This window comes from Lipotes vexillifer, unplaced genomic scaffold (assembly GCF_000442215.2).
Source record: "Lipotes vexillifer unplaced genomic scaffold, Lipotes_vexillifer_v1.1 scaffold236, whole genome shotgun sequence".
Classification (NCBI taxonomy): domain Eukaryota; kingdom Metazoa; phylum Chordata; class Mammalia; order Artiodactyla; family Lipotidae; genus Lipotes; species Lipotes vexillifer.
Window position 1 is genome coordinate 666,540 of NW_006773295.1, and position 14,348 is coordinate 680,887.

A 14,348-nucleotide genomic window follows, 5' to 3' on the forward strand; every position below is an offset into this window, starting at 1 on the left:
TTCCCTTTCAGACTTCCTGCTGACCCCTCTGTCACCCACTGCCAGTCAGGGCAGTTCATTCTGCGTTGGGAGTCTGGAAGAAGACTCTCCCTTCCCTTCCTTTGCCCAGGTAAACCCGTTGCTTATGAAGCAGCCCAAGGGTATTTAACATGAACTCTGATGCTTGTTCTTTCTGGAAATCCCTCTGTTGGAGATGGGAGACTTACAGGCTAATGTTGCACTGACTCTAATAACCATGGAAGGCTTTTTAAAGACGGAAGGTCATGGAGTTAGTCTCAGATATTACCATAGACTTACCAAGGAAAGTGGCTAAGAGTAGTTGAGGAAGAATCAGGAGTTTTAATTATTTAACAAGTCAATAGATACTTTTGTACTGAGCACTGTTCTAGGGGCTGGGGATATGTCAGTCAATTTTAACTGGTCCCTGGCTCTAGGACCTCTGATTCAGTGGTATCTGTTACATATAATAAACCATTCTTCGTCACTTTGGGAAAGGGAAAGTTGTCTTGATTATCCTGTAAGTAGCCAAATCAGCTTTCTTGAGGAGTTGGGTTGGAGGCAACACTAGGCTAGTGAGATTTGATGTCAGGTCAGTATTAATCTTTAAAACAAGCAAAACACTCAGCATTCCTGTATTCAGATAACTGAGGAAGATGGACAGACAGCTTGACAAGCAGCCTTGTAGGAGGTTAGTATTCACTTCTTTGGGGCTAGTTTGGAATCATTAGCTTAACAGTTCTTTAGAGCAGTTAGTTGATATGGATATTTCTCACTTACAAATGGCAGTTTGTGCTGAGGAATAAGCAGGAATTGAACTTTGGTGAGGAGAGTTTCTGAAGTCAAGGAGGATGAAATAATTGAGAGCAATCCTGAGAATGAACTGCTAGGTTTCAGAGGTTATAAGCAAGTGGCTCCTAGGAGTTAGGTCAATGCCTAAGTTGTTTTTTTAGCTAGGTTTTACTGCCATTGCTTTTTTCAATTTTATAGTTTGAAAAACTTCAAACTTAAAGAGTTGAAAGAATAGTATAATGAACATTCATGCCTTTCACCCAGATTTACCAGTTGTTACTATTTTGCTCTATTTGCTTGCTTTTCTCTCTTCTTTTTTTTGCTATGTTTTCAACATAGTTGTTGTAAGTTGTAAGTTACAGACCTCATGAATGACACTTGACAACTAAATACTTGGGAGATACATGCCCCCAAATTGACATTCTCCTGTATAACTACAATTACCATTATCACATCAAAGACAGCTGATTTAATACTATCTAAGATGGCACATATTTTTATTTTCCCATTTGTTTCAGTGTCCTGTATTGTTTTCAGTCAGATTTAATCAAAGACTATTCATTGCATTTAGTTTTTCAAGTCTCTTTAGTGTCCTTTGATCCATAACGGTTCCTCTGGCTTCTGTTTTTTTGTTTTTTACCTGTGACATGGATATTTTTGAAGCATCCAGACCAGTTGTTCTATAGATTATCCTATAGTTGAGATTTTTCTGATTTTTTCTTCATGAGTGGACTCAGGTTAAACATTTAAACATTTTTGTCAAGATTAAAATATAGGTGATATATTTTAATGACCTTGGAAGAGTAAGATGATTCAGATGTCATACTATTGGACCCCAAACTCCCAGGGACCAAGGGAGCAGATCATCAAAGTGTGGTACATGATGAAGTTGATCAGTGAAATCAACATCTGCCAGTTGAACTCATCTTGCACAATATGCAAGCCCCAGTTTGGTAAACATTTAGGACAGGCATTCCTACTTGTATCTTCTTGGGGTTGTCTCTTGGTAAAATTCACCCTGCTTTGAGTGGCATGGTATGTGTGGCAGCTGGGATGCATAGTGGCCCTCAGCACTTACAAAGCTGGTCTTGGCCAAGTGTGATGAAAAATTTCCTTACTCAGGGGCAAGAGGAATTGTTGTTCTGATTTTACTGTACTTGCAGGAATATGGTTTATGGCTGGACCTAAAGGTTAATAGTTAAGGAACTATTGGAAAAGCAAAGACCACAAGGTAACGAGGGCTGTGGGAGCAGTTTCGAGATAAAGTTAAATTGATTTTTGTGGCCTTAAGTAACTGAGGTTTGATAGCCAGGTGGTTTGTTTTAAAATTGGAAGGTCCTGTACACTCCTTATTCTAAGAGGTTGATGTATTTAGGAGTCTCCAGAAGAGTAGGAAAATTTGTCAGAAGCAGGCAGTGACACAGAGTCAGGGTTCCCAGCTTCAGAATCTGAGTATGAATCTCTTGTGCCTTCTTTGCAATATGCTTTACCTGTTTCCTAAGGAACAACTGGTTTCCCACCTTGTGAGTTTCATTGCCAGTTCCATTGGTCAGGATATAGAGGACATGACCAAAACAGTGTTAAGGAGAGAAGTATCTAGAAAATCTTTTTCCAAGAGGGGTAGTTGGTTCTTTGTCTCTCATACCAGTCGGTGTCAGGGTAGGAGTCTGGAGAAGAAATGGCATCAGTTACTTAAATTCTTTCCTCCCCTTTCCCACTTTGGCAGATGCTGAGAATTGGAAAAGCAAAAGCAGATGTGTGGCCCAAAACTGCTCCAAAGAAAGGTGAGAACAGCCCTCTGGTAAAGGGGAAATTTGGCCCCTTTCCGAAGGTAAAAGGCTCTAGTGTTGTTTCTACAATTTTAACACTGGTGTTTTTTAGGTGAAAACAGCTTAGGTCCTCCTGCCCCTGTGGACAGCGATGGGGAGAGTGATAACTCAGACCGTGTTCCTGTGCCCAGTTTCCAGAATTCCTTCAGCCAAGCTATTGAAGCAGCCTTCATGAAACTGGACACACCAGCTACTTCAGATCCCCTCTCTGGTAAAGGCACAGGAGTGGGGTGCTCAGCTCAGGGCTGTCATTCCCTCCTGGATCCAGTGGCAGACATCACTAATCAGTTGCATTTTTCCCTCTGAGCCTCAGGGCTCACATTCTAGTGTCAACTAACATCCCATTTGGTACGTTAGCACCTTTTTGCACCCCAGATTAGTTCTTTTGAGGCCTTGGTGTGAAATTCTGAGGACCTTTTTTTTTAACTTTATAAGACACAGTGGTGGAGGGTGGCTAATAGATGGAGAGGTTCAGGCTTGAAGCACACCCCCGCTCTGTGGTGTTCATGAACTAGATAAGAACAACACTGGCATTTATGCGTGCTTCCTGTGTGCCTGGCGTTGTGCTAATTTTATTCTCCCAATACCATATTAAATGGGTATAACTCACATTACAGACGAGGAACTGGGCTGGGGACGTAAGTGATGTACCTGAAGACAAACACCAGAGTGTGCAAGGACTGGTATTTGAATCCAGGAGGTCTAATTCCAGAGCCTGCACTCCTAGCTGCCTGCGACTATCATTAATGAAAACTGGCCGGGGGCAAGGCGATGGCATTCTAAGCTAAGCTGTTTCTGTTTTCTGTTTAGAAGAGAAAGGAGGAAAGAAAAGAAAAAAACAGAAACAAAAGCTCCTGTTCAGCACCTCAGTCATCCACACCAAGTGACACTACTGGCCTGGCTACCTTCTCCATCTGGTTTTCTTTTTTCTGCGCTTTTGTTTTGCTGCTGTAATTTTTAAGTATTTGAGTTTGAACAGATTAGCTCTGCGGGGAGGGGGTTTCCACAATGTGAGGGGGAACCAAGAAAATTTTAAATACAGTGTATTTTCCAGCTTCCTGTCTTCACACCAAAATAAAGTATTGACACTCACAAGAGATCTCTTCCTGCCATGGTTTTTAGTTTGTTGCCAGGTTAGTCTTTTTGACCCATGTGTAGTTAGTTTTTCTCAACCCGAACTAAGTTTGAGTCCCTTGGAATAGCCCAAACCAGTGTTAAGTGTTAGTGTTATAGCATTGCTCTGCTGTGACATCTTGTGTCAGGGCACCATGCTTTCAGCACACCTAATAGTTGAATCTTTTCTATCTGTTCAGTTCTCCTCTTGTTATCTTTAAGAAACAGAGGGATGGGAATAATATGGATTTAGGACACCCAGCTTAAATTGCAGTTTTTCTTCTGACAAATAACCACACTGTGGTGTCAGACCCAGGTTGCACTGGCATGTGTGATGGAGGGTTTTGCCTCTTGAACGTGGCTTCTGTTTGGCAAGGAAAGCTGTAACTGTCATGGACGAAGGAAGCCTGGGGACTTGGCAACCTTTGGATCAAGCTTGTTTCAAGTGACAGTGGCCTGAGTTACAGGAAGAGAGGAGCCTGGCACACCCGGAGGAAGAGCAGGACAGGTTTAAATGCGGTGGGCTTGCCCACTGCCTCCCTGTTGCCTAGAGCAGTCTTATGCCTTGGTTTCAGCTGAAGTTGACTGATGTGAACTATTTTGCTGCTTAATAAAGTAACCTCTAGGTGTAATAGACTATGAAGGCAAATAGTTGGAATAAATCACCTGCACAAGCATTGTGAGCATTCTGGTTTCTTTAAGATGATTTCAGGTCAGTTTTTTTTTATTATTTCTTTTAGTATTTATTTGGTTGCACTGGGTCTTAGTTGTGGCTGGCGGGCTCCTTAGTTGTGGCATGTGAACTCTTAGTTGCAGCATGCATGTGGGATCTAGTTCCCTGACCAGGGATTGAACCTGGGCCTGCTGCATTGGGAGCGCTGAGGCTTACCCCTTGCACCACCAGGGAAGTAGCTGACATATACTTTTTTTTTTTTTTTTTTTTTTTTGTGGTACATGGGCCTCTCACTGTTGTGGCCTCTCCCGTTGTGGAGCGCAGGCTCAGCGGCCATGGCTCACGGGCCCAGCCACTCCGCGGCATGTGGGATCTTCCCAGACCGGGGCACGAACCCGTGTCCCCTGCATAGGCAGGCGGACTCTCAACCACTGCGCCACCAGGGAAGACCTATACTTCTTAATAGATTAATAGCTACTATGAGCTTGAGCAATTCGAGTAATGTCTTTTCTAGTGTCAGGCCTAAAGGGTTCTTGAGCTGGGTTTAACTCTAACCTCCCATTCTTAAAAGGAAGAGATCCTGGGTCAGGAACTTTTCTGGGTGGAGGAAAGGGCATGTGAAGCAAAAAATCACAAATCTTTGTTAAATATTTAAGGGACTTTGAGTGATGTCCATTTCATTAAGGAGAAAATAGGTCCTAGAAATGTCTTTCATAGGTAGCAGATCAAAACTGGTCATAGTCTCTTGTCCCTCCTAATTCCTGTGAGTGCACTGTCTCACCTGCCTTCAGGTACCAGGCAGGTAAAAGGCAACGGGGAAGGGTGGAACTGCGGAAAACTACCAGAAATTGGCAGCTGCTACTTGACTTTGTAATAATGAGGTCAGGTAAGACCAAGGTTTTTTCCCCACTCAAAACTGCAAGAACTGTATTTTTTTGTCAGGTTACCTGGTTAAGTATTGGCAAGGAATCTGGAATTCTTAAGGTCCTGTGGGTCAGTACTGAGACCAGCTATAGATCTGTGCCAGTATAGTTGCTGTGTCTCACTAAAACTACTACTATGAATGACCTGGATTACTTAGGGCCCATCCTAGGGGCAGGGGTACAAGGTTTCAAGTGGGAGGCTGTGCATCTAGTACCACATGGGGAGCCAGTTTTCCGGCCGATGCCGAGGGTGGAGGGGTGAAAGAGACTAGGCCAAGCGTGAACTTCACATGCGCACTAAATACTACAGAAGCCAAATACATTTATTAAACCTGCTCTCAGCCAGGCAGTTAGATACAAAGATGTCTATAACTCCAGGGGCTTCACAACCTCCAGAACCACTTAACCAGGCAATGCTGGGTAAAGGTGACTTCGATTAGTTTTAAGCAAATAAGTCCATTTTGAGCTGGTCACTTGGCCTCTGGTCATCAGTCATCCTGTTTGAGAAGTACAGAAGATGCTGCTGCCTCCCAGAATGTCCTGTCCCAACAAGTGGGCCCTGAGGCTGGGGCACAGGGCAGTCTTGCAGAGGTTCACTCCATTGCCTCAGCAGCCTCCTCACCACCACTGTCTGAAAGCTCCTCCCCAGCCGACGACTCCTCTAGTAAACAGCTTCTTGTGACAGACTTCTGGATAGCCTCTCGTTCTCCTGAAGAAAGTACAGTACGGGTGATTAAAGATGTCTTTGGGGGTGGCCTTTCATTCAGCTGGAGGAGGAGGCCAGTCACTTGCTCAGTGGGCACAGGGCTAGCGTGCCTTACCTTCATCAGTGCAGTTCTGCAGCAGAATCAACAGCTGTCTCCTGTTGTACTGAATCAGGAACTTCTGACATGTTCTGATTGTACCTGGCACATGAAAGAGCTTTGCGGTCAACAGCTTGTGAAAAGTGTTTGCCTCAAGAGTCTTGCAGAGCTAGGAAACAGTATCTTGCTCTTGGCAGGAGAGCAGGAAGACCCACCCACCACTGAAGACTGAACTTGTTACCTATTGGAAATGAGACATATCACATGCACCCATACCTCCCACGTGTAAGGTGTTGAGAAAACACGGGTAATGGTGTCCTTTGTTCTCCAAGTATGTGATAAAGGGAAGAGCTGACCACACAAGCCGGTAGAATTCCTTCCTGCATCGAAGTAGCACTATTCCGGTATAGGCATTGAGGTATCGCACTACAGCAGGGAAAAAAAAATCATTTGGGGAAACTTTGGATTCTCGGGAATGGGTTAAATATCTTGGGGTAATTGAGAGCCTATGCGCTAGAGATCCTTCAGGCAGTGGCAGCTGGGATGCATCAGTAAGCAAAAACTGATTTCTGAAGAAAAAAAAATTAGGACGGACCTTCATTTACAGAAGGGAGAGAAACAACATCCAGTGCCTCGCACACCTCTCAGAATTGGTGAATTCAGAATTTAAAACGGTCTTCTAATCGACTGACTAGTTAATGAATGGGTGGGGAGCATAGAGATCCATCTTCCTCAGAAAACCCTTGGCTGAAAAGCAAGTTGCTCTGCAACTGGGCTATGCAGGTTCTTGTAACAGCCAACTGGGTCTCACCTGATGTAGGAGAGTTGTGCCTACGTGCATTCCTTATACTGGATTCAATTTTGAGTAGATGGTAAGAGAATGAGTTTACATAGTGTGCCTGTTGAAAGGGCCTTCTACATTTACCTACACACATTCTGTACTTCACAGGCCCTTTTCAGGGTTAATTTTGACAATGTTTTTAGTAACTTAGAACCATACACGGCTTCCCTCATTTAATTTTCACCATCCTGTTAAACTCAATACATATGTCAAATAGGTACAGGGGGTTCTTGCCCAAAGTCTCACTGCCTACTGCTCTTAGCTCTCCGCCTAACTCTGGACTCACGCAGACCTTGGGCTCGGATCCGAGGTTCCTAAAAAGGACGATATCTTTTTTTTTCTTTTGCCCCACCCCCACCCCCCTCATGTGGGATCTTAATTCCCCCTCCTGGGATCGAACTCGCGCCCCCTGCATTGGAAGCGAGGAGGCTTAACCACTAGACCTCCAGCAAAGTCCCAAAGGATTATATCTTACATAGGGCGGTGCACAGGGCTTGGCAGTTGCTGGGGTCTCTTGTACCCCTTCTTTCTCCCTCCTCTGGCCACCGCCCCCTCCACGTCCCGCCAGCCCCCGGTTCCCCAGCACCCTCGCACCCGCGAAGCCGATGGAGCAAGCGGCCGCGCCGAAAGTCCCGTGCACGCGGGCAATCGTGTCCCGTACCAGGCCGCCCAGCACTCGGTCCTCCAGACTCAGGCGGCAGCGGGGGTCGTCAGACACCACTTCACAGAGCAGGTACCTAAGGCGGGAGATAGGGAGGTGAGCGCGGGGCCAGGCCGCCGGGGACAGGGCAAGGGTCTGCTTACCTGTGCTTGAACCGCACCATTGCGGCTTCCGCCTCCAGCAGCCGGACCCGCAAACCGGATGTCTGCTTTCTGGTCGGCGGCCAATGGGAAGTTGCCCTGGCAGCCACTCAGAGGGAGAGGCGGAGCTAGAATGTAGGCGGAGCCTCGTGTCGGTCTCCTTCGAGCTCCGCCTCCCTCTGAGGAGCGCAGGCGGCCTGCTCAGCTCTTCGCTGATTGAGTTGTTTGGGAGCTGGACCTTGTGTTGTGATGGGTGGTTACGCCCCACGCTGGAGTTTCCACCGCTGTGTAGGACGCAGCCGCGGCATTTGGAACCTCCGGGACGTTTACCTTCTGTTAGCTTGCAACACAGCCGTGTGTGCACTTTTATTTTCTCCCCAAGATGGACGGTGGAACTTTTGAAGGCAAGACTTTGCACTCACAGGCCAGGGATTGACAAAGGGGAAATCAGACCCTTATTTTCAGATTAGAGCTCGGTTTAATTTCCCCATACAGCCAAATATGTTATTACTGCTTAGGCCTTTCAATAACCTTATGGAGTCGGGTGTATTGTCTTGTTTTTTTTTCTGCAAAAACTATCCGTGGTCTGTATTTTCTGTGTGGAACAGAAATGCACAAAGAAACAAATAAATTATAATCACAGCACCGAGAGAGAATAATTTATAATGTAGTGGGTTTTCTTCCTTCATTTTCCCCCCGTGCCAGCAGTTCTCCAATGAGGTCCAGGAAGCACTGGGCTTTCTGAGACTCTTTCAGGGAGTCCCCAAGATCAAATTACTTTCATATACTAAGATGTTACTTGTTTCACTGTCTCAGAGTGGACAGTGAAGTTTTCCGGAGGCCACATAACAGTGCTGACATTATTGCTCTGATGGCTAAGAGAATTGTGTATTGTGTTTTAAACATTTCTCAGTTTTAACAGACATGGTAAGTATCAATATATCCCACAAAACAAAAGCTCTTTGGGATCCTCAATAATTTAATGAGTGAAAAGGGGTCCTGAGACAAAAAAAAAGTATGAGATGAGAACTTGTGCCGTAGGTTAAATTATATTTTTCCTTTTATTTTCTTTTTGAGAATAGGATCATACTGGACTTCCCTGGTGGCGTAGTGGTTAAGAATCCGCCTGCCAATGCAGGGTACACGGGTTCGAGCCCTGGTCCGGGAAGATCCCACATGCCGTGGAGCAACTAAGCCCGTGTGCCACAACTACTGAGACTGTGTGCCACAACTACTGAGTCTGCGTGCCACAACTACTGAAGCCCGCGTGCCTAGAGCCCGTGCTCCACAACAAGAGAAGCCACCACAATGAGAAGCCTGTGCACCGCAAGGAAGAGTAGCCCCCTGCTCGCCGCAACTGGAGAAAGCCCGCGCGCAGCAACAAGACCCAAAGCAGACAAAATATATATATATATATATATATATATATATAGGATCATACTGTTTAGTACTCTTCTTTTTTTCCCCTTGAATATCTTTTAAATTGTCTTAGTGTGGCTTAACATACATAAAGCGCATATTAAGTGTACAACTCATTGAATTTTTACATACGTATAGACTTTTGCAACCATTGCCCACATTAAGAGAGCATTTCCAGCACCCAGGAAGGTTCCTGTGCCCTCTCCCAGCCATAAACCTTCCCAGAAATGGCTTCTATTCTGACTTCTATCATGATAGATTAGCTTTGCCTGTCCTTGAACTTTATATAAATATAAATCTCCAACAGCATGTTTGTGTGTGCGCGTCTGGCTCCTTTCTCTCAACATATTGTCTGTACGATTCATTCTTGTCATTTGACTATATTTTCATGTCAACTGTTCTTCAAGGTTACTTTTCATCTGCTAAACTGGTCAATATTCCCACGATGGACGTTTAAATTAGTTCCAGATTTTCTTGTTATACCCAGCACTTTGATGCCCAGCCTTGTAACAAGCTCTTTATATCCATCCCTGATTATTTGTAGACCTGTCATGGACTTGGCGGGCTCTGTGAGGTCCCTGAAGGGAGTCGGGTTTCACAACCGATTGTTTGCAAGATCTGGAATGAGTTCTCAATTTTTCCATCTCTCACTCTAAATCACCTTTAAATAGGGATGCTAAGGAAGTAAGGGGAAGAGGGAGAGCAGTGGTCCTGCTGAGGGACCAGGGCTCTTTGCCCCTCACCCGAGCAAGAACCACCTCTTTATCCAAAAACTGCTCCCGCCAGCGTCCTCCTTTGGTCAGCAGGGGGCGTCAGAGGCTCGTAGTGCGTGGAGAAAGTCTCAGCTTCTGAGCTTCCCCCCTCCCTCCCGTCCCTAAAGTAACTCCCCTAACACTTCCCAGCCTTAAATTCACTTAATCCAAACACCGCGCCAATTTCATAGATGCCGTTGGGGCTTTGAGAAAAGTCACACATCCAATAAGGAGCAGGATCAGAATTCGAACCCCAGGCCATTCGACTCCGTGGTCCTTGCTCCGGTCTACACCGCTGATGTCCTCCGGTGCACGGTTTCGCTGTCCACTTCGTATAAATTGGAGAGACTACAGACGTAAATTAGAATCTCCTCTCCGTCGTATACCAGCCAAGTGCTGTGAGGCGGTTAATTCGCGTCTCCAAGATCTCAGTTTCCTCATCTGTGCAACAGGATAATAATGGTTCCTCCCTCATGGGTGCATATGAAATTTAAACCAGATATCGTGGACAAACGCTTGGCACAGTGAGTGCACAGTAAACGCAGATTTGAGCGAATGATTTACCGCTACCCGCAGGCATAGCCCCAGGGGAAGCACAGCGGGGCGGTCCTGGGCCTCCGCTCCTCCGACCCGGCCGGGCGGCCTGCCTGGAAACCCCACGAGGGTCCCGGGCGGCCGGGAGGGGCGGCGCCGCCGGCTCAGCCCGCTCCCCGCGGTAATTAGCCGGTGTCTGCTCCGGCTGCGTCAGCCGCTAATTACACGTCTCCTAATGAGGCCGGTGGCTGTTTGCAATCACCCCGGGTCCCCGGCGCGCTGGCGCGGGAGGCCGCGGGGGAATCTGCCCGCTGGGGTGTGGACAGCGGCTGCCTCCCCGGCCAGGAGATCCGCTTGGCGGCGGCGGGTGTGCGACCCGGCAGTGCCTGACCCCAGAATGCGCGTCCGTCAGCCTTTGGAACCATTATCATCCCACTTTTACAGGTGAGGAAGGGGCCTGTGGCTCGGAGAAGTGAACTCACAGGCGCGAAAACTCACGCTGGAATAGTCTAATCCTTACCTCCCTGCCCCTGAGCCTGTGCTCTTAACCGGCTACTGCCTAGATCAATGGGGTACTTGCTGTAGTGACTCCTGGGACTTTTCAGAAGAGTGGGTCTCAGATCAGATAAAAGGAGGAATGGGTGTGTGTGTGTGTGTGTGTGTGTGTGTGTGTAGCTTCCTTTGAGCTCTTCCCCTCCTTCCCATCTGAAGGTTCTCACTGTCAATTTGCCCTTTTGGATCAGACACAAAGCCGAGTATCAGCTCCAGTAAGTCCTTTAAAGCTTACTTGGAAACGTAAATCACACAACCCATTTCTTGGACTGGGAAACCTGGCACATTCCCTAGGAGGTAGTTGAGGCAACTGCTAAAATGCTCCCATAACATGAAGGTGGGAAGCTTAACTATGTACCTTGTTCTCAGGGCCTTCTGCGGTGGGATCCAGAGTAGCTGGCTTTATTCTTCATCCTTACATTCTGGGCTACCAATTTTTTTAAAACAAATTTTATTGGAATATAGTTGATTTAAAATGTGGTGTTTAGTTTCTGCTGTACAGCAAAGTGAGGCAGTTATACATATACATATATCCACCCTTTTAAAAATTATTTCCCCATATAGGTTATCACAGAGTATTGAGAATTGTTCCTTGTGCTATATTAGTTATCTATTTTATATGTAGTACTGTGTATATGTCAACCCCAATCTCCCAATTTATCCCTCCCCCTCACCCCATCGCCAGCTACCATCTATTAGGCTCTCTGTTCCAGACAGACACTGTACTTAACACTTCATGCGCTTGACTTCCTTTAGTCCTCATGACAACCCCATGAATGTAGGCTCTGAGGCTCAGGGAGGGGAGTGACTTGTCCAAGGTCTCACAGTAATTTCAGCAGACAGAGACCTTTTTTTTTTTTTTTTTTTTTTTTTTTTTTGCGGTATGTGGGCCTCTCACTATTGTGGCCTCTCCCACTGTGGAGCACAGGCTCCGGACGAGCAGGCTCAGCGGCCATGGCTCACGGGCCCAGCCGCTCCACGGCATGTGGGATCCTCCCAGACCGGGGCACGAACCCGTATCCCCTGCATCGGCAGGCGGACTCTCAACCACTGCGCCACCAGGGAAGCCCAAGACAGAGACCTTTTGTCTTACCCCCAAACCTGTGCTCTTGACCCATTGCTCTCTACCTCTTCTGGGATGTCTGGGACGTAGAAGAATGTTCAAAGAAGGCATATACATTCTGAAGTGTCTTTGGCAGCCAGGGGGTCCCGATCAGAGCCTGGATGCTGCCGTGGTGGATGGTGGCAAAGGAAAATTGTTCAGCTTCAGCATTTTGTTAAGCAGCCGCTGCTCATTAGGGGCTCCTGCTCCTCTAATCCAATCAGCCAATTCCCTATAAAACCTTTATGGGGACAATCTGGATAAAATTAAACCCTCCATCTGCCTGGCCAGGGGCCTGGGGAACTGCTGTATCCACCGGGTTGCCGGGGCAGGCACGGCCCTCCCTGGACCTCAGAGACAGAACCATCCTGCTTCTTCCCTCATTCTCCCTGCTTTGTGGACTTCTTTCCCTCTGCCCTGCCTGCTGTGAGGATTCACTTATCCCCAACTTAATTGAAATTACAAGGGCACTACTGTTTGACCCAGCAATTTCTCCACCAGGAATTTATCCCACAGAGATTCTTGCACTTGTGCCCAATGACAGGTAGACTAGGACATGTCTTGCAGCATTGTTTGTGATAGCAAAAGGCTACCTCAATGTCCGCCAGAAAGGATCCACTGTATGTGTATATTTATTAGATGACCATGTGCCAGAGAATTTGTTAAATGCTTTACATAGATTGACTCATTTAATCCTCACAACTACCCTATAAAACAGGGACTTAGTTTTATTAACCCCATATGACATGTAACTTGCCGAAGCTTCACATAGCTGGTAAGCAGCAGGGCCAGGGTTTGGACCAGGCAGTTCTTGTCCTTAACCACTATCCTATTCAACTTCTCTTTCTTTATGTGCATGGAAAATTTCCAGAAGGTGACACAAAAGCTTTGATGGTGGTTAACTGTGGGGAGAAGAATTTCAGGTGTGACGTAGGAGGGGAACCTCACTTTTTACTGTGTCCCCTTTTATACTATATTATTTTACCATGTGCATACATTAGTTTCATAATTTAGAGGAGTTACTGAGCCCCAGTCACTACAGTATGTTATTACTAATCCTTACCTCAACTCTGGCCGTGGGTTCTATCATGACCCCCATTTTGAAGGTAAGGAAGCTGAGCTCACTGAGGTGGTCTTGCTGAGTAACATGCCTGGGAATGGCAAAGGGGTACTGACCCTCAACCCAGTGCTCACTCCCCTAATTTATATTAGCCTCCTGGGCTTGGAAGGTCCAGAGGGGAGAAAAGCAGTTAAAAGCATGGACTCCAGAGCCAGCTTACCTGGGTTCAAGTCCTGACTCAGCCACTCACCAGCTGTGTGACTTTGGGCCAGTCACTTCCCCTCTCTGAACCTCAGTTTCCTCTCTGTGAGAATTAAATGACTTACCTCCACGTCAAGTGCTTAGAACATTACCTCCATGTCAAGTGCTTAGAACAGGGCCTGTCTCATTGTGAACGCTCAAGAAATGTTGAGTATTTTTATACATTGTCCTGAATGCTGTCTTCCCCAATTTCAAGTTCAGAGCAGTTCTATCTCCCAGCTGGTGGGTTCAGCTGTGGCTGCTCCAGGCCGCTCCGCGAAGGGAAAGGCCCAGCCTGCCCTGTGCCCCAGCCTCCAGCAGAAGTCCTTCGGGATCTGTTCTCCTGGGTTATCCCACTGTGGTTGCTGTGATCAGAATTGATCACATCACCAGAGCTGGAAAAAGGGGCAGAGCTGCAGGGCTGGTGTGGCCCAGATCCAGGGTGAAGCTGCGACGGGCGGCCTCCCAGTTCGGGATGTTCCCAGCGCCTTCCCACCACTCATGTTTGGAGGGAGAAGGGTCTCAAAATAGCTGTTGCTTCCCCAGCACGGCACTAGGCCAGGGACAGGAATAGACATCTGGGGGTGGCCGCCTCAGCTTCCCTCAGGAGCCCTGGGGGACCGGGAATAGGCAGAGGCCAGACTCCCCCCAGTGTGGGGCAGGTGGATCGTGCAGCTGTCGGTATGCAGTGACCCACCTGTGACAATCCAGCCCATGCCAAGTGTTGCCCCACCTGGGCTGGGTGGTCAGCAGGTCACCAGCACTGGCTAGATCCTGGCCAGGACCTGGACTCTTAGACCAATAGGAAGTGCCCTTCAACACTGGCCCCCACAATCCTCTCTTGGCAGGTGGGGAAACTGAGGCCCGGAGAGAGGTTCACATGCTCGAGATTATAAAGCTGGTTAGAAGCCAAGCTG

At 47.2% G+C, this 14,348-nt stretch overlaps 2 protein-coding genes across 2 annotated transcripts in view; one reads left to right on the forward strand and one right to left on the reverse strand.

The window, feature by feature from the left end:
* The window catches only part of RNF10 (ring finger protein 10), a 33,098-nt gene extending 28,684 nt beyond the window's left edge, over nt 1-4,414 (forward strand). The window contains exons 14-17 of the mRNA XM_007448193.1: nt 12-109; nt 2,516-2,573; nt 2,671-2,829; nt 3,429-4,414. Coding sequence (XP_007448255.1) covers nt 12-109; nt 2,516-2,573; nt 2,671-2,829; nt 3,429-3,505 — 392 coding nt within the window. The 3' untranslated portion in view covers nt 3,506-4,414. The remainder of the gene's footprint in view (nt 1-11; nt 110-2,515; nt 2,574-2,670; nt 2,830-3,428) is intronic.
* A 1,219-nt stretch (nt 4,415-5,633) lies between these two features.
* POP5 (POP5 ribonuclease P/MRP subunit) lies at nt 5,634-7,826 on the reverse strand. Its single transcript, XM_007448194.1, has 5 exons — nt 7,776-7,826; nt 7,566-7,708; nt 6,407-6,556; nt 6,149-6,232; nt 5,634-6,036 (listed from the first exon to the last, which is right to left on the reverse strand). Exons 1-5 carry the CDS (start codon nt 7,793-7,795, stop codon nt 5,921-5,923), a joined length of 513 nt encoding a protein of 170 aa, XP_007448256.1. The 5' UTR covers nt 7,796-7,826; the 3' UTR covers nt 5,634-5,920.
* Nucleotides 7,827-14,348: the final 6,522 nt, after the last annotated feature.

Bases quoted from the DNA above. Each gene is read 5' to 3' on its own strand.
- POP5 (XM_007448194.1), bottom strand. From the start codon at position 7,795: ATGGTGCGGTTCAAGCACAG. The intron at 7,709-7,775 runs GTAAGCAGACCC...CTCCCGCCTTAG, and splicing joins ATGGTGCGGTTCAAGCACAG to GTACCTGCTCTGTGAAGTGG. The intron at 6,037-6,148 runs GTAAGGCACGCT...TACTTTCTTCAG, and splicing joins GCAGAACTGCACTGATGAAG to GAGAACGAGAGGCTATCCAG.